The sequence below is a fragment of the Oncorhynchus gorbuscha genome, linkage group LG11, assembly GCF_021184085.1.
Source record: "Oncorhynchus gorbuscha isolate QuinsamMale2020 ecotype Even-year linkage group LG11, OgorEven_v1.0, whole genome shotgun sequence".
NCBI classification, from domain to species: domain Eukaryota; kingdom Metazoa; phylum Chordata; class Actinopteri; order Salmoniformes; family Salmonidae; genus Oncorhynchus; species Oncorhynchus gorbuscha.
In genome coordinates this window covers 44,193,160-44,215,481 of record NC_060183.1, presented here as the reverse complement: position 1 = coordinate 44,215,481, position 22,322 = coordinate 44,193,160, and the positions used below count along the sequence as shown (strand labels likewise).

Sequence of the window (22,322 nt, the reverse complement as noted above, 5' to 3'; positions counted from 1 at the left end):
TTTTTCGTTGTAGGGGCAAGGTGGATTTCAATTGTTTTTTAAATAGTCAAAAACTGACAGTAGAAAGCAATTTCTTGCATGAGTCAGGTTAACGTCGTTGTAATGAAGCCTACATCACTAGTGGATAGCGACATCTAGTGTCCGATGAGTATATTGACTAAAACAACTGTTCTGAGAGGTGAATTGTCTGTTGAACCAGAAGTGAAGAAAAGCAACGAAGGGACGGTGACACAGCAGGTTAGGTATGTAGGTGCGGTATGTCCAATAGCATGTCCCCCACTATGCATAAAAACGAGTTTACACATGCAAAATGTCCAAACAGCCTTAACAGCGTGCACGAAGGTACATTTTCAAGACACTTGAACAATAATATGTTGGTATTGAAAGAAAACCAGTGTGTGTGTGTGCGGCCTACAAGCAGACAGCTGTGTCCTGTGTCCCATAAGTGTATGTCCCATAGTGTGTGTCCCATAAGTGTGTGTCCCATAGGTGTGTGCCGGCATGACAATAATACTACACTACCCACAACACCATGCGTTAGACAGACACAGCCATGTTGTAGGAAATCCGTTTGTGGTGGATTACAGTAATCCGACAGCAGAGTCTGGACGATACATTTGATCACGACCAAAACCCAAACCGAGAGGCCTGGACCAAATGAGGTACAGCCAAGAACAAACAGATGAAATTAAGACATGAACTGATGCGCGGTGTGTAAACCTGAGCAAAGTGACAGTGAGATTGGCTGGAAATCGTTTCCTGGACCGGAGCGGTCGATTCATCTGACAGAAATTGACAGCAGCTGGCTAGCTAACGTTACCTCCGCAGCGCAGGGCAGAGAGACAAGGCAGGAAAAAAGCTTTAATTTAGTGGTTAAGGTGATCTTCCCCTTTCCCTCCCCCTCACATCTATAGCTAGCTAACTAACTAACTTACGCTCCTGCCTCGTTGATCTGCACTGCCCTCGTCTACAAGCCCGCTGCCGTAGAGGAAGGCTGCGGATCCAGAGGTGCTGTTCCAGCTAGCTAGCTAGCAGCACGGCTAGCTCATTTTACCAGCTAGCCTGCTAGCTACGCCGAGGAATTCACACCATTAGCTAGCTGTTTCCTGCTGGGGAAGACACACCGAGATGTCGGTGACGAAAGACCAAACGCCAACCAAACTGTCCACCACCGAGCGGCCCATTAAAGGTATACAGTCGTATCTCTATTAATTCAGCAAGTGGTTGCAGATAATTTAACGTTAGCTAGCTAGTTACACGATTATTACAACTAGTTAGTTAACTAACTAGTTAGGTCATTGTTGTTCACTGTTTGGCGCAAGTGAGATAATATGGCATCTGTTTATTTCCTAGCATCCCTTGCTAGCTTGTTAGCCTGCAGTACTAGTAGGAGAACATGACATGTCATGATAGAATGTCAAGCTGCTAGCTAGTATATATTTGACACCGTCAATCTTGGACTAAAAAACTAGGTAGTCAACTGTTTTTGAGCCTCCTAATTGATTCTATTTTTGTTGAATCTGACTGAACTGAAATAAATGTGTGTGTGTCTGTTTGATGTATGTCTGGTTCAGTGTGTGTGTGTGTGTGTGTGTGTGTGTGTGTGTGTGTGTGTGTGTGAGAGAGAGAAAAAGAGAGGGTGTGTGTGGGTCTACACACACACACACACACACACACACACACACACACACACACACACACGGTTCCTGCAGCATATGCTGAATGACTGTCAGTGGATTGAGTGCCATAGAGTGGGTCTTTTTGATTTACAGCCAGGGTGGCCTATTAGGAGGGGGGGGGGGATTTGCTTTGCTACCAAATTGCAACATTTGCTTTTGAAGAATCTGCTTCTATTTGTAATGGACTTGAATGGTACAGCATGCAGATGGCAGGCCTAACAGTGCATAGCTACTGCTCTATCTCAACTGTAACAGGTAGCAGGTACTGCGTGTAGCCTGATCTAACCCTGATCTATATTATGAAAATAACAACAGGACTGATGGACTTTGGGTTTGGCCACAGGGATTGACGAGGAGTAAGTAGTGACCTCTGGCTTTATGACAATGTACTTTGTTGTGGACCCAAAAAGAGAGAGTGTGAGTGAGTGATAGGCTCAGTGGGTAAGTGGTGCTTAGGAGCATGAAGATGATGTCATTATACCTGCATCTCTCTGACGCTGCCAGGCTAACCATCATCCTACAGAAAGCACTAGGCTATATACGATCACATTGCTAGCCCTCACACACTCATACATAGGTCTATAGCATGACTCTGACATGACCACTGGCTGTGACTGACCAAGATGCTCCCCCCTCCCTCCACCGCTCAGACTGTTCTACCTCCATTCTTGCTTCTGGCTCCCTTTTGATTTTGTTGTACTTCATCTTATTAATTGAAATGTTTTTCTTGTATATGTTAGTGTACTCTAATTCAGCTTGTAGCTGGCATAGTACACATTCAATTACATTTCAAAAATATTCTTTAAATTATATACACACACGATGTAACTTGTGTAAATCCAAATCTGCTTAATCTGATGTTACCTGTAGTTTTAAATGTATTTTTTATAGCATTTAAAATCAAATAGAAAGTTGGCAGAACACATCTCTCATGCTAATATTTTGATTAGTGGGGGACCGTTTTTTTGTCAAAAATAATGCGGCCTATACCTTTAAATGTTTCTAGTGCGACGCGAGCATGCTTTTTAAAAGAATTGGCTGCGATCAATAATCAGTTTTTGGTCAGAGGTGTGTGTGTGTGTGTGTGTGTGTGTGGGCGCCTGTGTGAGTGGGTTGTCAATGCTCTGTGAGGGTTGACGTTTTGACCTTTTGGCTTATTTACCGATGGTAACCTGATCAGGCCAGCCAGCTGCATCACTCTGCCTGTGTAACGACTATGTCACACATGCATGTATGGATATGGGCCCTGATGCAGGTCCCAGGGAAGAACTCTATGGATATGGGCCCGGGACTAGAGTGTGTTTAGTGTGGAGTCACTCTGGATAAGATCAACCAGTATTCAGTGTATGGGTTAGATATGATGAACTAGTTTAGTGTGACATGATTGGCTCAGTCTGTCTGTGTGACCTGCTTCTGTTTTGAAGTTTTACACTAACTAGATCATTCGGCCGAGAAAGCCAATCGAGATATAGCGAGACCGAAGAGAATAAATATTTTTGCTATTTTCATAGCGGGAATTATGGATGCAATACCTGGCGCCACGCCGACGATAACATAAAAGACCGGGTTCTAATGAATGAATGAATGGTAGATTAATAATGTGGCTAGGACTTAACATTTAATATAGCCTGGAGACAGACAGACAAGAGAGAGAGACACAGATAGAGATGGTGATTTGCCAGTCAAACCTGCTCTTCCTGATAGAAGTAACTAGTCCTAATGCAAATGTGACGCTCTATTCTTACCCACTCACTCAGCCATGCAGTACACCCATAAACGCTCTCTGTCTTTCTCTAGAGCCAACACCTCTTTGTGAAAGGATGGGCACCCTGAGGTCTCCAGAGGGTGTGTCCTGGGGTTCAATTGACCAATAGATACATTAGGGGGTGGGTCCTGGCGTTCAATTGACCAATAGATACATTAGGGGGTGGGTCCTGGGGTTCAATTGAACAATAGATGCTAGAGGGTGTTTTAATGCACCAATTATTTACAGCGGTTAGTGTTAGTAGTAGAGGTCGACCGATTATGTTTTTTCAATGCCGATAATGATTATTGGAGGACCAAAAAAAGACGATACCGATTACTCGAGCCAGACAGCCCAAGCGGTTGCATATACCCTGACTCTGCTTGCACTGAACGCAAGAGAAGTGACACAATTACCCTAGTTAATATTGCCTGCTAACATGAATTTCTTTTAACTAAATATACAGGTTTAAAAAATATATACTTCTGTCTATTGATTTTAAGAAAGGCACCGATGTTTATGGTTAGGTACATTTGTGCAACGATTGTGCTTTTATCATCAATGCACTTTTGTTAAATCATAACCTGTTTGGTGAAGTTGAAGTAGGCTGTGATTCGATGATAAATTAACAGGCACCGCATTGATTACAATTAAAGTCGGAAGTTTACATACACTTAGGTTGGGGTCATTAAAACTTGTTTTTCAACCACTCCACAAATTTCTTGTACGAACTGTAGTTTTGGCAAGTCGGTTAGGACATCTAATTTTTCCAACAATTGTTTACAGACAGTTTATTTCACTTATAATTCACGGTATGACAATTCCAGTGGGTCAGAAGTTTACATACACTTAGTTGACTGCCTTTAAACAGCTTGGAAAATTCCAGAAAATGTCCTGGCTTTACAAGCTTCTGATATGCTAATTGACATCATTTGAGTCAATTGGACATGTACCTGTGGATGTATTTCAAGGCCTACCTTCAAATGCAGTGCCTCTTTGCTTGACATCATGGGAAAATCAAAAGACATCAGTCAAGACCTCATAAACAAAATTGTAGTCCTCCACAAGTGTGGTTCATCCTTGGGAGCAATTTCCAAACGCCTGAAGGTACCACGTTCATCTGTACAAACAATAGTACGCAAGTATAAACACCATGGAACCACGCAGCCGTCATACCGCTCAGGAAGGAGACGCGTTCTGTCTCCTAGAGATGAATGTACTTTGGTGCGAAAAGTGCAAATCAATCCCAGAACAACAGCAAAGGACCTTGTGAAGATGCTGGAGGAAACAGGTACACAAGTATCTATATCCACAGTAAAATGAGTCATATATCGACATAACCTGAAAGTCCGCTCAGCGTGGAAGAAGCCACTGCTCCAAAACCACCATAAAAAAGCCACAGACTACAGTTTGTAACTGCACATGGGGACAAAGATCATACTTGAGAAATGTCCTCTGGTCTGATGAAACAAAAATAGAACTGTGGGGCCATAATGACCATTGATATGTTTGGAGGAAAAGGGGGAGGCTTGCAAGCCGAATAATACCATCCCAACCGTGAAGCACAGGGGTGGCAGCATCATGTTGTGGGGGTGCTTTGCTGCAGGAAGGACTGGTGCACTTCACAAAATAGATGGCATCATGAGGATGGACAATTATGTGGATATTTTGAAGCAACATCTCAAGACATCAGTCATGAAGTTAAAGCTTGGTCGCAAATGGGTCTTCCAAATGGACAATGACCCCAAACATACTTCCAAAGTTATGGCTTAAGGACAACACAGTCAAGGTATTGGAGTGGCCATTAGAAAGCCTCGACCTCATCCTATAGAAAATTTGTGGGCAGAACTGAAAAGGCGTGTGCGAGCAAGGAGGCCTACAAACCTGACTCGGTTACACCAGCTCTGTCAGGAGGAATGGGCCAAAATTCACCCACCTTATTGTGGGAAGCTTGTGGAAGGCTACCCAAAACGTTTGACCCAAGTTAAACAATTTAAAGGCAATGCTACCAAATACTAATTGAGTGTATGTAAACTTCTGACCCACTGGGAATGTGATGAAATCTGAAATAAATCATTCTCTCTACTATTATTCTGACATTTCACATTCTTAAAATAAAGTGGTGATCCAAACTGACCTAAGACAGGGAATTTTTACTGTGATTAAATGTCAGGAATTGTGAAAAACTGAGTTTAAATGTATTTGGCTAAGGTGTATGTAAACTGTCAACTTCAACTGTGTATGCAATACAGGACAAGCTAGTTAACTATACATGGTTGATATTACTAGGTTAACTAGTGAATATGTGAAGATTGTCCGATTTACCAATTTGTTATGAAAACTTGAAATCGGCCTTAATTAATCGGCCATGCCAATTAACTTCTAGTTAGTAGTGTGTATTCCGTTAATCCAGGCTGCATCACATCCGGCCGTGATTGGGACTCCCATAGGGCAGCGCACAATTAGCCCAGCATTGGCCGGGGTAGGCCGTCATTGTAAATAAGAATTTGTTCTTAACTGACTTGCCTAGTTAAATAAAAAATTACAAATGTTGTTTTTATTGTGTTGTAGCGGTGCCCTACCCCCCTGGTTCCAGGCTGACTGTAAAGGACCTGTATGTAGATGGGAAGCCCAGTGTTGAGGTACTGAAGAGCCATCTGGTTAAGGAGGGCCGCCTTGAGGAGGAAGCAGCTCTACGCATCATCACCGATGGAGCCAACATCCTGCGACAAGAGAAATGCATGCTGGAGGTGGAAGCACCTATTACAGGTAACCTCTGACCTCTAATTAACCCCTAACATATTCCGACAGACGGACCTCTAACGTGTGTGTGTTGCAGTGTGTGGGGATGTCCATGGCCAGTTCTTTGACCTGATGAAGCTGTTTGAGGTGGGCGGCTCACCCAACAGCACCCGCTACCTGTTCCTGGGGGACTATGTCGATCGAGGGTACTTCAGCATCGAGGTCAGTGTGTGTTTCAGCATCTGCTGTTTCATCTGACATTTGGAGTCATGGCCTGTTACACAGCCTTGAGTCGCAGGGCTTAGGAGCACATCTTTAAATAGACAGGAAGCACACTACCCAGTACCACCACCCTCCCCCACACAGACGAACAGAAACGTACACTACCCTCCCTAACCCAACACTCACTGTTGGGTTTAAAAATATTGTGGGAAGGCTGTGAATAGCATGTATTCTATTGAATTAAAGAGATTCTCTGGTACTTTTGTAGTTGTGAAAGTAGCGCTGTAGAGCCAGTAGTTGTGAAAGTAGCGCTGTAGAGCCAGTAGTTGTGAAAGTAGCGCTGTAGAGACAGTAGTTGTGAAAGTAGCGCTGTAGAGACAGTAGTTGTGAAAGTAGCGCTGTAGAGACAGTAGTTGTGAAAGTAGCGCTGTAGAGACAGTAGTTGTGAAAGTAGCGCTGTAGAGACAGTAGTTGTGAAAGTAGCGCTGTAGAGACAGTAGTTGTGAAAGTAGCGCTGTAGAGACAGTAGTTGTGAAAGTAGCGCTGTAGAGACAAGTGGTCCCTGAAAATTCTTCCGTACTACATTACATCGTGCATGTGAAGATATGTGCCCCACGTCATTGCTCTCTTTCATTCTGCTGTGTGAGAGTCTTGCTAGCCCTTAATCAAATGGCAATGAACTGAATCTCATTGTCTTGAACTTGATTTGCTAGGTGGTTGGTGCATGGGAGGAAATGTGAGAGAAGTTGGCCTTTATCCTAGCTGTGGTGATAGCTAACGCTAGCATCATGATAGGAATCGTAGCTAACGCTAGCATCATGATAGGAATCGTAGCTAACGCTAGCATCATGATAGGAATCGTAGCTAATGCTAGCATCATGATAGGAATCGTAGCTAACGCTAGCCACATGATAGGAATCGTAGCTAACGCTAGCATCATGATAGGAATCGTAGCTAACGCTAGCCACATGATAGAAATCGTAGCCAACGCTAGCATCATGCTAGGAATCGTAGCCAACGCTAGCGTCATGATAGAAATCGTAGCCAACGGCAGCGTCATGATAGGAATCGTAACAAACACTAGCGCCATGATACGAATCGTAGCCAACGTTAGGTTCATGATAGGAATCGTAGCCAACGCTTGCGTCATGATAGGAATCGTAGCCAATGCTAGCGTCATGATAGGAATCGTAGCCAACGCTAGCGTCATGATAGGAATCGTAACAAACACTAGCGCCATGATAGGAATCGTAGCCAACGTTAGGGTCATGATAGGAATCGTTGCCAGCTTTAGCGTCATGGTAGGAATCGTAGCCAACGTTAGCGTCATGGTAGGAATCGTAGCCAACGTTAGGGTCATGGTAGGAATCGTAGCCAACGTTAGCGTCGTGGTAGGAATCGTAGCCAACGTTAGCGTCGTGGTAGGAATCGTAGCCAACGTTAGCGTCGTGGTAGGAATCGTAGCCAACGTTAGCGTCGTGGTAGGAATCGTAGCCAACGTTAGCGTCGTGGTAGGAATCGTAGCCAACGTTAGCGTCGTGGTAGGAATCGTAGCCAACGTTAGCGTCGTGGTAGGAATCGTAGCCAACGTTAGCGTCGTGGTAGGAATCGTAGCCAACGTTAGCGTCGTGGTAGGAATCGTAGCCAACGTTAGCGTCGTGGTAGGAATCGTAGCCAACGTTAGCGTCGTGGTAGGAATCGTAGCCAACGTTAGCGTCGTGGTAGGAATCGTAGCCAACGTTAGCGTCGTGGTAGGAATCGTAGCCAACGTTAGGGTCGTGGTAGGAATCGTAGCCAACGTTAGGGTCGTGGTAGGAATCGTAGCCAACGTTAGGGTCGTGGTAGGAATCGTAGCCAACGTTAGGGTCTTGGTAGGAATCGTAGCCAACGTTAGGGTCGTGGTAGGAATCGTAGCCAACGTTAGGGTCGTGGTAGGAATCGTAGCCAACGTTAGCGTCGTGGTAGGAATCGTAGCCAACGTTAGCGTCTTGGTAGGAATCGTAGCCAACGTTAGCGTCTTAGTATCATAATAAGAATCATAGCTAACGTTAGCGTCTTAGTATCATAATAAGAATCATAGCTAACGTTAGCATCATGAGAGGGATCTCACACACACTCTTTCTATCTTCAGTGCGTGTTGTTCCTGTGGACTCTGAAGATCAACCACCCCACCACTCTGTTCCTACTCAGAGGAAACCATGAGTGCCGACATCTCACAGAGTACTTCACCTTTAAACAAGAGTGTGAGTGGTCCTTGTGTATTTAGTGTGAGTGGCCCTTGTGTATTTAGTGTGTGCGCCTGTGGGTGTGCCTATGTGTGGGTGGGTGCATGGGTGTAATAGTAATAATGTCCTCTTTGTTGTGTTCTAGGTAAGATAAAGTACTCTGAGCGTGTGTATGATGCGTGTATGGAGGCGTTTGACTGCCTTCCCTTGGCTGCGCTCCTCAACCAGCAGTTCTTATGTGTCCACGGAGGCCTGAGCCCTGAAATCACCTGCCTGGATGACATACGCAAGGTATGACCCCTGACCTCTATCCCCTGACCTGCTCTGGTTTAACTTAATCATTTGAATTGGTTTAGCTGGCTATGTTAAGTGTTTTGACTGGTCTAATGAGTTATTTAACTGTTTTTTAATTGGGAAACTCTGTAGATCAACTTTGTTTAACTCTTGTGTTGACCAGCTGGATCGGTTTAAGGAGCCCCCTGCATTCGGACCCATGTGTGACCTGTTGTGGTCAGACCCTGGAGAAGACTACGGCTCTGAGAAGACCCAGGAACACTTTGCTCATAACTCTGTTAGAGGCTGCTCCTACTTCTACAGTTACCCAGCAGTATGTGACTTTCTGATGAACAATAATCTGTTGTCAGTAATAAGAGCACATGAAGCCCAAGACGCTGGGTGAGTATTATCCATAATATGACGCATTAATAATAATAATATTAGTAGTAGTATAATACTGTTTCGTGATATTAACAGTGTATTTCCTGTTTAATGTGCATTTCAGGTATAGAATGTACAGGAAAAGCCAGACGACAGGTTTTCCTTCTCTGATCACGATCTTCTCTGCTCCGAATTACCTGGACGTGTACAACAACAAAGGTAAAGAAATGACCAAGGCCACACTCCATTTCAAACCATGACAACAGGGAAGAAACCATGACGACAGGATAGAAACCATGGCAACGCAGGGTAGATAGATTATGTATATATGTGTGTGTGTCCTTGTAGCGGCGGTGCTGAAGTATGAGAACAACGTGATGAACATCCGTCAGTTCAACTGCTCCCCCCACCCCTACTGGCTGCCCAACTTCATGGACGTCTTCACCTGGTCTCTGCCCTTTGTAGGCGAGAAAGGTGAGTGTGTGTGATAACTATTGGGCTCCATGTTACCTTTGCAAAACTGACCTGTGAGATAACGTTGTGTGTGTGTGTGTGTGTGTGTGTGTGTGTGTGTGTGTGTTCCTACAGTGACAGAGATGCTGGTTAACGTGCTCAACATCTGCTCTGACGACGAGCTCATGTCTGAAGGAGACGACACCTGCGAGGGTAAAAAAAAAACATGCCCTGTTAAGAACTCTTTTTATTTTTTTAAATATTTTTTCATATATATTGACTTTCAATGTAAGCAAATGATGAGAAGAGGCTGAAATAGCAACATTTTGTTTCTTCAAGGAGGAACTGAAACTTAAGGAAGTGAAGTTGTTTTTGACTGAAGTGCGTTATTGCTCATCACAGAGCAACGGTAGATAAATGACTTAAATGTAAATGTAAATGTAAATAGACAGATCCAAAGGGTTGTTAGAACAAAGATCTGTATATAATGACTAGGGATGGGGGTTTGAAATCCTTTCACTATTGGAATAGTATCATGCATTTTATTTGCCGGATATTCGAAATACATGTGACTCTTCTAACCTGAGCACTGCTGCGTGAGGGATAAAGGCTGCCGCGCTATTGCTGCAGCTGCAGATGGGCCGGTTTGTCATTTATGAGATGGGATGAGCAGACGGGGGAAGAGAGAGCAACTCTACTACAGCCTAGACTATCTCACTTGTAGCAGCCACAATGTTATTTATGATCCCATATAACAGTGCCTGTCTTGACTGGAGTAGCCTAGCTAGAGAAGCTAGCTCCGCTAGTCAGCTAGTTGAGGCCACATGCTGCACTTTCTCCCAAACCCCCATTCAGATAAAACAACATCCTACCTGTTGGTTGCCTACCTGTTGGTTGCCCTACTCCCTCTCATTTCTGTAACTTTTAATTCTGTAATTTCATCCATTTTGCATTGCTTTAGTAAACTCTCACTCCACTTGCTACACGCTGAGCCTCTTTGCCCCCTTGATTGGCCAACAAAAACAGCAAGTTACACACATGAAGGCTACCGGTCATCTGTCAGTATTTTTATGGGGCGCACCGTGCACATTGTAAAAACTAAATTGAAAAGTTTGTTTTTTTATGAAATTAATCATTTGAAAATCATGGTATATTCTTGTATGCAACTATGTCACATGAATATTACATTTTTTTTATTACAAAAAGCCTTTTCAGTTATAAAATAGGCCTATTATTGTTTTCTCGCTAAAATATATTCGAATACTAGCATCCGTTCAAATATTCAAAGAACCGTACACATCCCTAAAATTGATGCGATGCTCATCTGCTGCCCTTGAGTCCTTGTCTCAAAGGCAGGAAGGCAGGCGACAAGCTTAGGTGCAAGATAAGCCCATAAAAACGCATTGGGGTATTTATGGACAGATTTTGGCAAAAGTGAAACCTCTTGCATCGCCTCTTCCTCTGGTTAAAAGCATCAATTACAAGTTTGAGACTGAAGGTCTGCTTTTAAAGAGCAAATGCCCCTAAAAACCAACTTCTCATTTAGAAAATAGCCTATGTGGCGTTAATATTAGTCAGAAATATTTATTCTACTCTCAAAATGTACTATTAAGTGTAAATAAGAACATTTTAGTCTTAAAGTCCATCTCATCCAAAACAGTGTTGTGAGATTTGTGGACGAGACAGTGTTGTGAGATTTGTGGACGAGACAGTGTTGTGTGATTTGTGGACGAGACCGTGTTGTGTGATTTGTGGACGAGACAGTGTTGTGTGATTTGTGGACGAGACAGTGTTGTGTGATTTGTGGACGAGACCGTGTTGTGTGATTTGTGGACGAGACCGTGTTGTGTGATTTGTGGACGAGACCGTGTTGTGTGATTTGTGGACGAGACAGTGTTGTGTGATTTGTGGACGAGACAGTATCACAACGTGAATGAAAGTGGGGTTTGTTTCAAATCAAGCCATATGCCCGCAGCTGACTGCACACAAGTAATTATCAATCCGGAGTGCAGCTGCACGCCACCGTATCGTAATGCCTGTGGTAAATTTAGCCAAGGGACCATCGGTAAATTATGATTTATAAACCTCAAACAACTATATATTTTTTTTGAAAATCATGTACACATTTTGAAAGCATTTAATGATAACTAAAAGGTGTGCCAGCATGAAAATATGGACTCATTTACATTGTGTCATCTTTTGACAAACACAAACTAGCCCCGGAGATATAGTGCCTTCAGACAGTATTCATACCCCTTGACTTATTTCACATTTTGTTGTTTGACAGCCTGAATTCATTTTTTTTCTCTATTTAAAAAAAAACCAATCTCACCCATTTTACACAATCGCCATATACAGTTGAAGTCGGAAATTTACGTACACTTAAATTGGAGTCATTGAAACTCGTTTTTCAACCACTCCACAAATTTCTTGTTGACAAACTATAGTTTTGGCAAGTCGGTTAGGACATTTACTTTGTGCATGACACAAGTCATTATTTAGATTATTTCACTTATAATTCATTGTATCACAATTCGAGTGGGTCAGAAGTATATAATACACTAAGTTGACTACCTTTAAACAGCTTGGAAAATTCCAGAAAAATATGTCATGGCTTTAGAAGCTTCTGATAGGCTAATTGACATCATTTGAGTCAATTGGAGGTGTACCTGTGGATGTATTTTAAGGCATATCTTCAAACTCAGTGCCTCTTTGCTTGACATCATGGGAAAATCAAAATAAATCATCCAAGACCTCAAAACAAAATTGTAGACCTCCACAAGTCTGATTCCTCCTTGGGAGTGATTTCCAAACGCCTGAAGGTACCACGTTCATCTGTACAAACAATAGTATGCAAGTATAAACCACGCAGCCGTCATACCGCTCAGGAAGGAGACGACCATACTGTGCAAATCAATCCCAGAACAACAGCAAAGGACCGTGTGACGATGCTGGAGGAAACTGGTACAAAAGTATTTTCGTATATCCACAGTAAAACGAGTCCTATATCGACACAACCTGAATGGCCGCTCAGCAAGGAAGAAGCCACTGCTCCAAAACCACCATTAAAAAAGCCAGACTATGGTTTGTAACTGCACATGGGGACAAAGATCGTACCTTTTGGATAAATGTCGTCTGGTCTGATGAAACAAAAATATAACTTTTTGGCCATAATGACCATTGTTATGTTTGCAGGAAAAAGGTGGAGGCTTGCAAGCCGAAGAATACCATCCCAACCGTGAAGCACGGGGGTGGCAGCATCATGTTGTGGGGGTGCTTTGCTGCAGGAGGGACTGGTGCACTTCACAAAATAGATGGCATCATGAGGGAGGACAATTATGTGGTTATATTGATGCAACATCTCAAGACAAAGCTTGGTCGCAAATGGGTCTTCCAAATGGACAATGACCCCAAGCATACTTCCAAAGTTGTGGCAAAATAGCTTAAGGACAACAAAGTCAAGGTATCGGAGTGGCCATCACAAAGCCCTGACATCAACCCTACAGAAAATTTGTGGGCAGAACTGAAAAAGCGTGTGCGAGCAAGGAGGCCTACAAACCTGACTCAGTTACACCAGCTCTGTCAGTAGGAATGGGCCAAAATTCACCCAACCTATTGAGGGAAGCTTGTGGAATGCTACCCAAAACGTTAAACAATTTAAAGGCAATGCTACCAAATACTAATTGAGTGTATGTAAACTTCTGACACACTGGGAATGTGATGAAAGAATTCAAACCTGAAATAAATAATTCTCTACTATTATTCTGACATTTCACATTCTCAAAATAAAGTGGTGATCCTAACTGACCTAAGACATGGAATTTTTACTAGGATTAAATGTCAGGAATTGTGAAAAACTGAGTTGAAATGTATTTGGCTGAGGTGTATGTAAACTTCCAACTTCAACTGTTTTTCCAAGTAGATATAAGTCAAAACTGTAACTCGGCCACTCAGGAACATTCACTTTCTTCTTGGTAAGCAACTCCAGTGCAGATATGGGCTTGTGTTTTAGGTTGTTGTCCTGCTGAAAGGTTCATTTATCTCCCAGTGTCTGGTGGAAAGCAGACTGAAACAGGGTTTCAGTATTTGTATTTATTATGGATTTGCATTAGCCAAGGCAGCAGCTACTAGTCCTGGGGTACAGCAATATTAAGGCAGTCATATACAATTGAAAAAACATTACAATACATTACGCAACATATTTCACAACACATTAAGTGTAAGCCCTCAGGCCACTCCTCTACTACCTCATATCTACAACACAAAATCCACGTGTGCGTGTGTCTTCACAGTCCCTGCTGTTCCGTAAGGTGTATTTTTGTTTTTTTAAATCAAATTTTACTGCTTGCTTGAGTTATTTGATGTGGAATAGAGTTCCATTTAGTCATGGCTCTATGTAGGACTGTGCGCCTCTGGTAGCATGTCTTGTGGTGTATGCATGGGTGGCCAATGCTAGTAGTTTAAATAGACAGCTTGGTGAATTCAACATGTCAATACCTCTCTCAAATACAAGTAATGATGAAGTCGATCTCTCCTCTACTTTGAGCCATGAGAGATTTAGATGCATATCATTAATGTTAGCTCTGTGTACATTTAAGGGCCAGCCCTGCTGCCCTTGGCCAGTTGTAATTTTCCTAAATCCCTCTTTGTGGCACCTGACCACACAACTGGAAATTAATCCAGGTGCGACAAAACTAGGGCCTGTAAGACCTGCCTTGTAGATAGCGTTGTTAGGAAGACAGAGCAGTGCTTTATTGTGGGAAGACCTCTCCCCATCTTAACTACTGTTGCATCAATGTGCTTTGATCATGAGTTTACTTTCCAGGGTTATTCCAAGCAGTTTAGTCTCCTCAGCTTGCTCAATTTCCACATTATTCATTGCAAGTGAATGATTTGTTCCAAATGATTTGTCCCAAATACATTGCTTCTTGTTTTGAAATATTTAAGACTTATTTTTTACCACCCATTCTGAAACTGACTGCATATCTAAGTGTTGCAGGGGTTTCACTTGCTGTGGTAGCTGATGTGTCTAGTGTTGAGTCATTAGGATACAAAGACACACATGCTTTACTCAGAGCCAGTGGCAGGTCATTAGTAAAGATTGAAAAAAGTAAGAGGCCTAGACAGCTGCCCAGGGGAATGCCTGACTCTACCTGGATTATGTTGGAGAGGCTTCCATTAAAGAACACACTCTGTGGTCTGTTAGACAATTCACAATATAGCAGGGGATGTAAAGCCAAAAACACACGTTTTTCCAGCAGCAGATTATGATCGATAATGTTAAAAGCTGCACTAAAGTCTATCAAAACAGCTCCCACAATATTTTTATTATCAATTTCTCTCAGCCAATCATCAGACACTTATATAAGTGTTGAATGTCCTTACCTGCTTCCCTTCAGGCCTGTAGGCACACACATTCCAGTAGGCTTAGATTGAAGAGATTGCAAATAAAATTGTATCAAATTTTTTGTCACATGCTCTGAATGCAACAGGTGACCTTACAGTGAAATGCTAAATAGGAGTGGCAATATCGTCCGCTATCATCATCAGCCATTTTCTATCTGAGTTGTCAGACCCAGGTGGCTTGTTATTTTTTTCACCTCTTCCACACTTACTTTACGTCTGGTTGCTCCTCATTATCCTGGCTGCATCACAATCGGCCGTGATTGGGAGTCCCAAAGGGCGGCGCACAATTGGCCCAGCGTCATCCTGGCTTGGCCAGTGTAGGCCGTCATTGTAAATCAGACTGACTTGCCTAGTTACATTTACATTTAAGTCATTTAGCAGACGCTCTTATCCAGAGCGACTTACAAATTGGTTAAATAAATAAAATTACACACCACATTTTCAACACAGGAATCACTAGATAACATCTTGTAAAACGTCTTGTATCTTATACACACTATATTAGGCCCAGGTTTTGGGACTGTGGTTTTCCTGGGTATGGCTGCTATGTTATGATCACTACATCTGTTGGATTTGGATACTGCTTTAGAGCAGATTTCTGCAGCATTAGTAAAGATATGATCAATACATGTTTAGGATTGAATTCCTGTGCTGTTTGTAACTACCCCGGTATGTTGACTGAACCATGTTGCATGCACTGGTTACAGTTTGAAGCTTTTTCTTGAGTGGGCAGCTTGATGAAAGCCAGTCAATATGTAGGTCACCCAGAAAAATACCTCTCTGTTGATAGCACATACATTATCAAACATTTCACGCATTATCCAGATACTGACTGTGCACTTGGTGGTCTATAGCAGCTTCCCACGAGAATGGGCTTTAGGGGAGGCAAATTAATCATCTGTAGCCATATTACATCAACAGCATTTCCTATCTAAGCTTTACAGGAATATGACTGTGAACATACACGGCAACACCTCCACCATTTGGCATTCCTGTCTCTTCTGAAGATGTTGAAGCCATGTATTGCTACCACTTTATCATCAAAAGGCACTATCTAAGTGACTTTCAGAGAAAGTTAGTATATGAATGTTATCGGTTACTCGTAAGTTCTTTTTAGCACTTTTTGGTGTATCTTTTTTTATTGCTTTACTTGACAAGCTTATTAGAGGTAGACATGACAGTGATATTTATGTTTGAGCTGTTGATGCAGAGAGAGCTGCACACAGTGGACTTCCTTCTAAGGCAAACCGGCTCAGTGCTAGCAGTGTAACTCAGGTTCATAGGCCCATGATTACTGCATACAAAAAATGTAGGATTGGCAGGGGCATTCAGAGGAGTTAGAGGGACAAAAATGAGGTTACTTACATTATGACTGCCAACGCCCCTGGGACAATGTACATTTGCAGCAGCACTACGACAACTCGGCGACTCAAGGGTAGGGATTATCTGAGCTGGGCTTGGGTCACTGATAAATCGTTTTCTCAAAGCAGCCTTAAAATGCATGGACAGGGTTAGGGCTGGGCGATATGGCCAAAATATCATATTGAGGTATTTCAATGACAAAGAAATGACGATTTGCCTGTACTTTATGTTTTTAAATAGCCTAGGGACCATCGGTAAATTACATGTCCACACTGCCACGAAGGGATGCACGATATGGGCAAACAATCTAGGCCATATTTTTCAGCAATTGTTGCAATTGCAATTTGACTTGCGATTTAGAGGAAAGCACTTGGGTGACCTGTTGTAATCATCTAATTATATAGGTAGAATATAATAGTGTGCACTTTTAATACAGTGTTTGACATGATAACGAATTAAAATGCAAGGGAGTAGTTATTGTGGCAGGGTAGGATCCAAAGTGTTGATAAGTGTTTCCTCGGGGATGCTATAATCTTTGGCTACAATGTTTTCTCTTAGCTAGTTCATGTAGCTAACATATTAATTCTTTGCATATTCCTCTTTGATTTAGAAGGTACTGTTGCACAAACAACATGCTGATTTAGGTCTATATCACTGTTATTATCAGGCTGTATAGCTAATTATGTTTGCCCTGACTCAGTACATTTATTAGCTAGCCAGCTAAAACGATTTAGGCCCAACTTGCTAAGAAAAGACAAACTAGCTGTTTGCAGATGTAACAGGGAGGTAAAGGTAAAGGTAAAACTAAGTTGCAAAGTGAAAACAGCATTGTCATCAACAATGACCTCATCTGGCTTAACTGGAGCCTCCAGAGATGAAACCTCTCTTGACTTCTGTAACCGTAAAAGCCTTGGTTTCATGCATGTTAACATCAGAAGCCTCCTCCCTAAGTTTGTATTATTCACTGCTTTAGCACACTCCGCCAACCCTGATGTCCTAGCCATGTCTGAGCCCTGGCTTAGGAAGTCCACCAAAAATTCAGAAATGTCCATCTCCAACCACAACATTTTCCACCAAGATGGAACTGCCAAAGGGGGTGGAGTTGCAATCTACTGCAGAGAGAGCCTGCAGAGTTCTGTCATGCTATCCAGGTCTGTGCCCAAACAGTTCGAGCTTCTACTTTTAAAAATCTACCTTTCCAGAAATAAGTCTCTCACTGTTGCCACTTGTTATAGACCCCCCTCAGCCCCCAGCTGTGCCCTGGACACCATATGTGAATTAATTGCCCCCAATTTATCTTCATTGTTTGTACTGTTAGGTGACCTAAACTGGGATACGCTTAACACCCCGGCCGTCCTAAAATCTAAGATAGATGCCCTCAATCGCACACAAATCATCAAGGAACCTACCAGGTACAACCCTAAATCCCTAAACATGGGCACCCTCATAGATATCATCCTGACCAACTTGCCTTCTAAATACATCTCTGCTGTCTTCAACCAGGATCTCAGTGATCATTGCCTGCGTCCATAATGGGTCCGCTGTCAAATGACCACCCCTCATCACTGTCAAACGCTCCCTAAAACACTTCAGTGAGCAGGCCTTTCTAATCGACCTGGCCCGGGTATCCTGGAACGATATTGACCTCATTCCGTCAGTAGAGGATGCTTGGTTATTCTTTAAAAGTGCTTTCCTCACCATCTTAAATAAGCATTCCCCTTTCAAAAATTGTAGAACTAGGAACAGATATAGCCCTTGGTTCACTCCAGACTTAAATGTCCTTGACCAGCACAAAAAGATCCTGTGGCATACTGCATTAGCATCGAATAGCCCCCGCGATATGCAACTTTTCAGGGAAGTTAGGAACCAATATAAACAGGTAGTTAGGAAGCAAAGGATATCTTCTTCAAACAGACATTTGCATCCTGTAGCACAAACTCCAAAAGGTTCTGGGGCACTGTAAAGTCCATGGAGAATAAGAGCACCTCCTCCCAGCTGCCCACTTCACTGAGGCTTGGAAACACTGTCACCACTGATAAATCTACGATAATCGAGAATTGCAATAAGCATTTTTCTCCGGTTGTCCATGCTTACCACCTGGCTACCCCTACCCCGGTCAACAGCTCTGCACCCCCCACAGCAACTTGCCCAAACTTGCCCAGACAATCTGGACCCTCTCTAAAATTATGAGGCAATTGTTGCAACCCCTATTATTAGCCTGTTCAACCTCTCTTTCGTATCGTCTGAGATCCCTAAAGATTGAAAAGCTGCCGCGGTCATCCCCCTCTTCAAAGGGGGAGACACTCAAGATCCAAACTGTTACAGACCTATAATCTATCTTGCCTTACTAAAGTCTTCGAAAGCCAAGTTAACAAACAGATCACCGACCATTTTGAAACCCACTGTACCTTCTCCGCTATGCAATCTGGTTTCCGAGCTGGTCATGGGTGGACCTCAGCCACGCTCAAGGTCCTAAACGATATAACCCCCATCGATAAAAGACCGTTCTGTGCAGCCATTTTCATCGATCTGTCAATCACCACATTCTTGTTGGCACACTCGGCAGCCTTGGTTTCTAAAATGACTGCAACTACTTAGAGTTCAGTGTGTCAAATCGAAGGGCCTGTTGTCCAAACCTCTGGCCGTTTCTATGTGGGTGCCACAGGGTTCAATTCTCAGGTCGACTCTTTTCTCTGTATACATCAATGATGTTGCTTTCGCTGTTGGTGATTCTCTGATCCACCTCTAGGCAGATGACACCATTCTGTATACTTCTGGCCCTTCTTTGGACACTGTGTTAACAAACCTCCAGACGAGCTTCAATGCCATACAACACTCCTTCTGTGGCCGCCAACTGCTCTTAAATGCAAGTAAAACTAAATGCATGCTCTTCAACCGATTGCTGCCCGCACCCGCCCGCCCATCTAATAATAATAATAATATATGCCATTTAGCAGACGCTTTTATCCAAAGCGACTTACAGTCATGTGTGCATACATTCTACGTATGGGTGGTCCCGGGGATCGAACCCACTACCATGGCGTTACAAGCGCCATGCTCTACCAACTGAGCTACAGAAGGACCACTAATCTACCATCACTACTCTGGACGGTTCTGACTTAGGTAGTTGTAGTTTTCCACATATTCTATGTGTCTGGTTAGACTGTAAACTCTCCTTCCAGACTCACATTAAGCATCTCCGATCCAAAATTACATCTAGCTTCGGCTTCCTATTTTGCAACAAAGCATCCTTCACTCATGCTGCCAAACACCCTCGTAAAACTGACTATCCTACCGATCCTTGACTTCGGCGATGTCATTTGCAAAATAGCCTCCAACAATCTACTCAGCAAACTGAATGTAGTCTATCACAGTGCCATCCATTTTGTCACCAAAGCCCCATATACTACCCATCACTGTGACCTCTATGCTCTTGTTGGCTGGCCCTCGCTTCATATTCGTCACAAAACCCACTGGCTCCAGGTCATCTATAAGTCCTTGCTAGGTAAAGCCCCGCCTTATCTCAGCTCACTGGTCACCATAGCAGCACCCACCCGTAGCACGTGCCCCAGCAGGTATATTTCACTGGTTATCCCCGGGGGGATATTTCGCCACTATGGCCTATTTATTGCCTTTACCTCCCTATTCTTACTACATTTGCACACACTATATATAGGTTTTTCTATTGTGTTATTGACTATACGTTTGTTCATCCCATGTGTAACTCTGTGTCGCAGTTGTAAATGAGAACTTGTTCTCAACTGGCCTACCTGGTTAAATAAAGGCACAATTAAAAAAGCATTGTTAAATGTGCTGTATTGACCATGCAGACTGAAAACAAGTGTCTCAAGTTCGACGAACAACACATGTGCTCCTTTAGTGAGAGGGGGCAGGGCTATGTCTGTATTGAAAGCGGCAAGGGGAGAGAGAGAAGGCTCAAATAGCTAAGTAAAATATAAAAATGGATGTTACTCACGGCGTATCACATTTAACAAACCAAACATTCAAATACTGTTATAGAATGTAAAGTAAAAACCCAAACCGGTCCGTGCATCAATATCAGTATATAGTAAAATATGGTATACAGCCCAGCCCTAGACAGGGTCCAGGAGCCAAGATGATTTGGATGGACTCCGTCATTCCTATAGAGCATCTTCGGTTTCCAAAAGGTATCTATGAAAGTTATGACAACAGAACTACAGTGTTATTTTAGCCAAGTGTGTAATGCCAGCTGAATCTGTGCTTAGCTACATTGTGTTACTTTTTTTATTTTTATCCTCAAACTCCCCAGTCCTTATTGATTACAAGCATACCCAACATGATGCAGCCACCACTATGCTTGAAAATATGGAGCGTGGTACTCAGTAATGTGTTTTGGATTTGCCGCAAAAATTACACTTTGTATTCAGGACAAAATTCTAATGCTTTGACACATTTTTTGCAGTATTACTTTAGTGCCTTGTTGTAAACGATGTTGCAAGCTTTCCTTTCCTTTTTTTGACTGTCAATTAGGTTAGTGTTGTGGAGTAACTACTATGTTGTTGATCCATCCTCTGTTTTCTCCTATCGCAGCCAGTAAACTGTTTTAAATTCACTATCGGCCTCATGGTGAAATCCCTGAGCGGATTCCTTCCTCTCGGCAACAGAGTTAGGAAGGACGCCTGTGTCTTTGTAGTGACTACAGTTGAAGTCAGAAGTTTACATACACCTTAGCTAAATACATTTAAGCTCCGTTTTTGACCATTCCTGACATTTAATCCTTGTAAAAATTCTCTTTCTTAGGTCAGTTTGGATCACCACGCTATTTTAAGAATGTGAAATGTCAGAATAATAGTTGAGAATTATTTATTTCAGCTTTTATTTCTTTCATCACATTCCCAGTGGGTCAGAAGTTAACACATTTAATTAGTATTTTGTACCATTGCCTTTTAAATTGCTTAACATGGGTCTTCGGCTTGCAAGCCTCCCCCTTTTTTGACCAAACAAACGATTGTCATTATGGCCAAGTAGTTCCATATTTGTTTCATCAGACCAGAGGACAATTCTCCAAGAAGTAAAATCTTTGTCCCCATGTGCAGTTGCAAACCGTAGTTTGGAGCAGTGGCTTCTCCCTTGCTGAGCGGCCTTTCAGGTTATGTCGATATAGGACTCGTTTTACTGTGGATATAGATACTTCTGTACCTGTTTCCTCCAGCATCTTCACAAGGTCCTTTTGCTGTTGTTCTGGGATTGATTTGTACTTTTCACACCAAAGTGCATTCATCTCTAGGAGACAGAACCCGTCCCCTTCCTGAGCAATATGACGGCTGCGTGGTCCATGGTGTTTATACTTGCGTACTATTGTTTGTACAGATGAATGTGGTACCTTCGGGCATTTGGAAATTGCTCCCAAGGATGAACCAGACTTGTGGAGGTCGAAAAAAAATAATTAAAATGCAGAGTTCTTGGCTAATTTCTTCTGATTTTCCCGTGATGTCAAGCAAAGAGGCACTGAGTTTGAAGGTACATCCACAGGTACACCTCAAATTGACTCAAATGATTTCCAATTAGCCTATCAGAAGCTTCTAAAGCCATGACATAGTTTTCTTGATTTTTCCAAGCTGTTTAAAGTCACAGTCAACTTGATGTATGTAAACTTCTGACCCACTGGAATTGTGATACAGTGAGTTATAAGTGAAATAATATTTCTGTAAACAATTGTTGGAAAAATTGTCATGCACAAAGTAGATGTCCTAACCGACTTGCCAAAACTACAGTTCGTTAACAAGAAATTTGTGGAATGGTTGAAAAACACTTAGGTTGGAGTCATTAAAACTTGTATGTAAACTTCCG

General features: G+C 42.7%; 1 protein-coding gene across 3 annotated transcripts in view; it reads left to right on the top strand.

Moving 5' to 3' along the window:
• Positions 1 to 555: 555 nt before the first annotated feature.
• LOC124048714 (serine/threonine-protein phosphatase 2B catalytic subunit gamma isoform-like) overlaps positions 556 to 22,322 on the top strand; it is a 29,242-nt gene continuing 7,475 nt past the window's right edge. For all 3 annotated transcript variants that reach the window (XM_046369751.1, XM_046369750.1, XM_046369749.1), the window contains exons 1-9: positions 556 to 1,189; positions 5,995 to 6,192; positions 6,263 to 6,387; positions 8,519 to 8,630; positions 8,758 to 8,903; positions 9,070 to 9,287; positions 9,394 to 9,488; positions 9,618 to 9,743; positions 9,858 to 9,935. In XM_046369751.1, the coding sequence (XP_046225707.1) occupies positions 1,129 to 1,189; positions 5,995 to 6,192; positions 6,263 to 6,387; positions 8,519 to 8,630; positions 8,758 to 8,903; positions 9,070 to 9,287; positions 9,394 to 9,488; positions 9,618 to 9,743; positions 9,858 to 9,935 (1,159 nt within the window). In that variant the 5' untranslated portion in view covers positions 556 to 1,128. The remainder of the gene's footprint in view (positions 1,190 to 5,994; positions 6,193 to 6,262; positions 6,388 to 8,518; positions 8,631 to 8,757; positions 8,904 to 9,069; positions 9,288 to 9,393; positions 9,489 to 9,617; positions 9,744 to 9,857; positions 9,936 to 22,322) is intronic.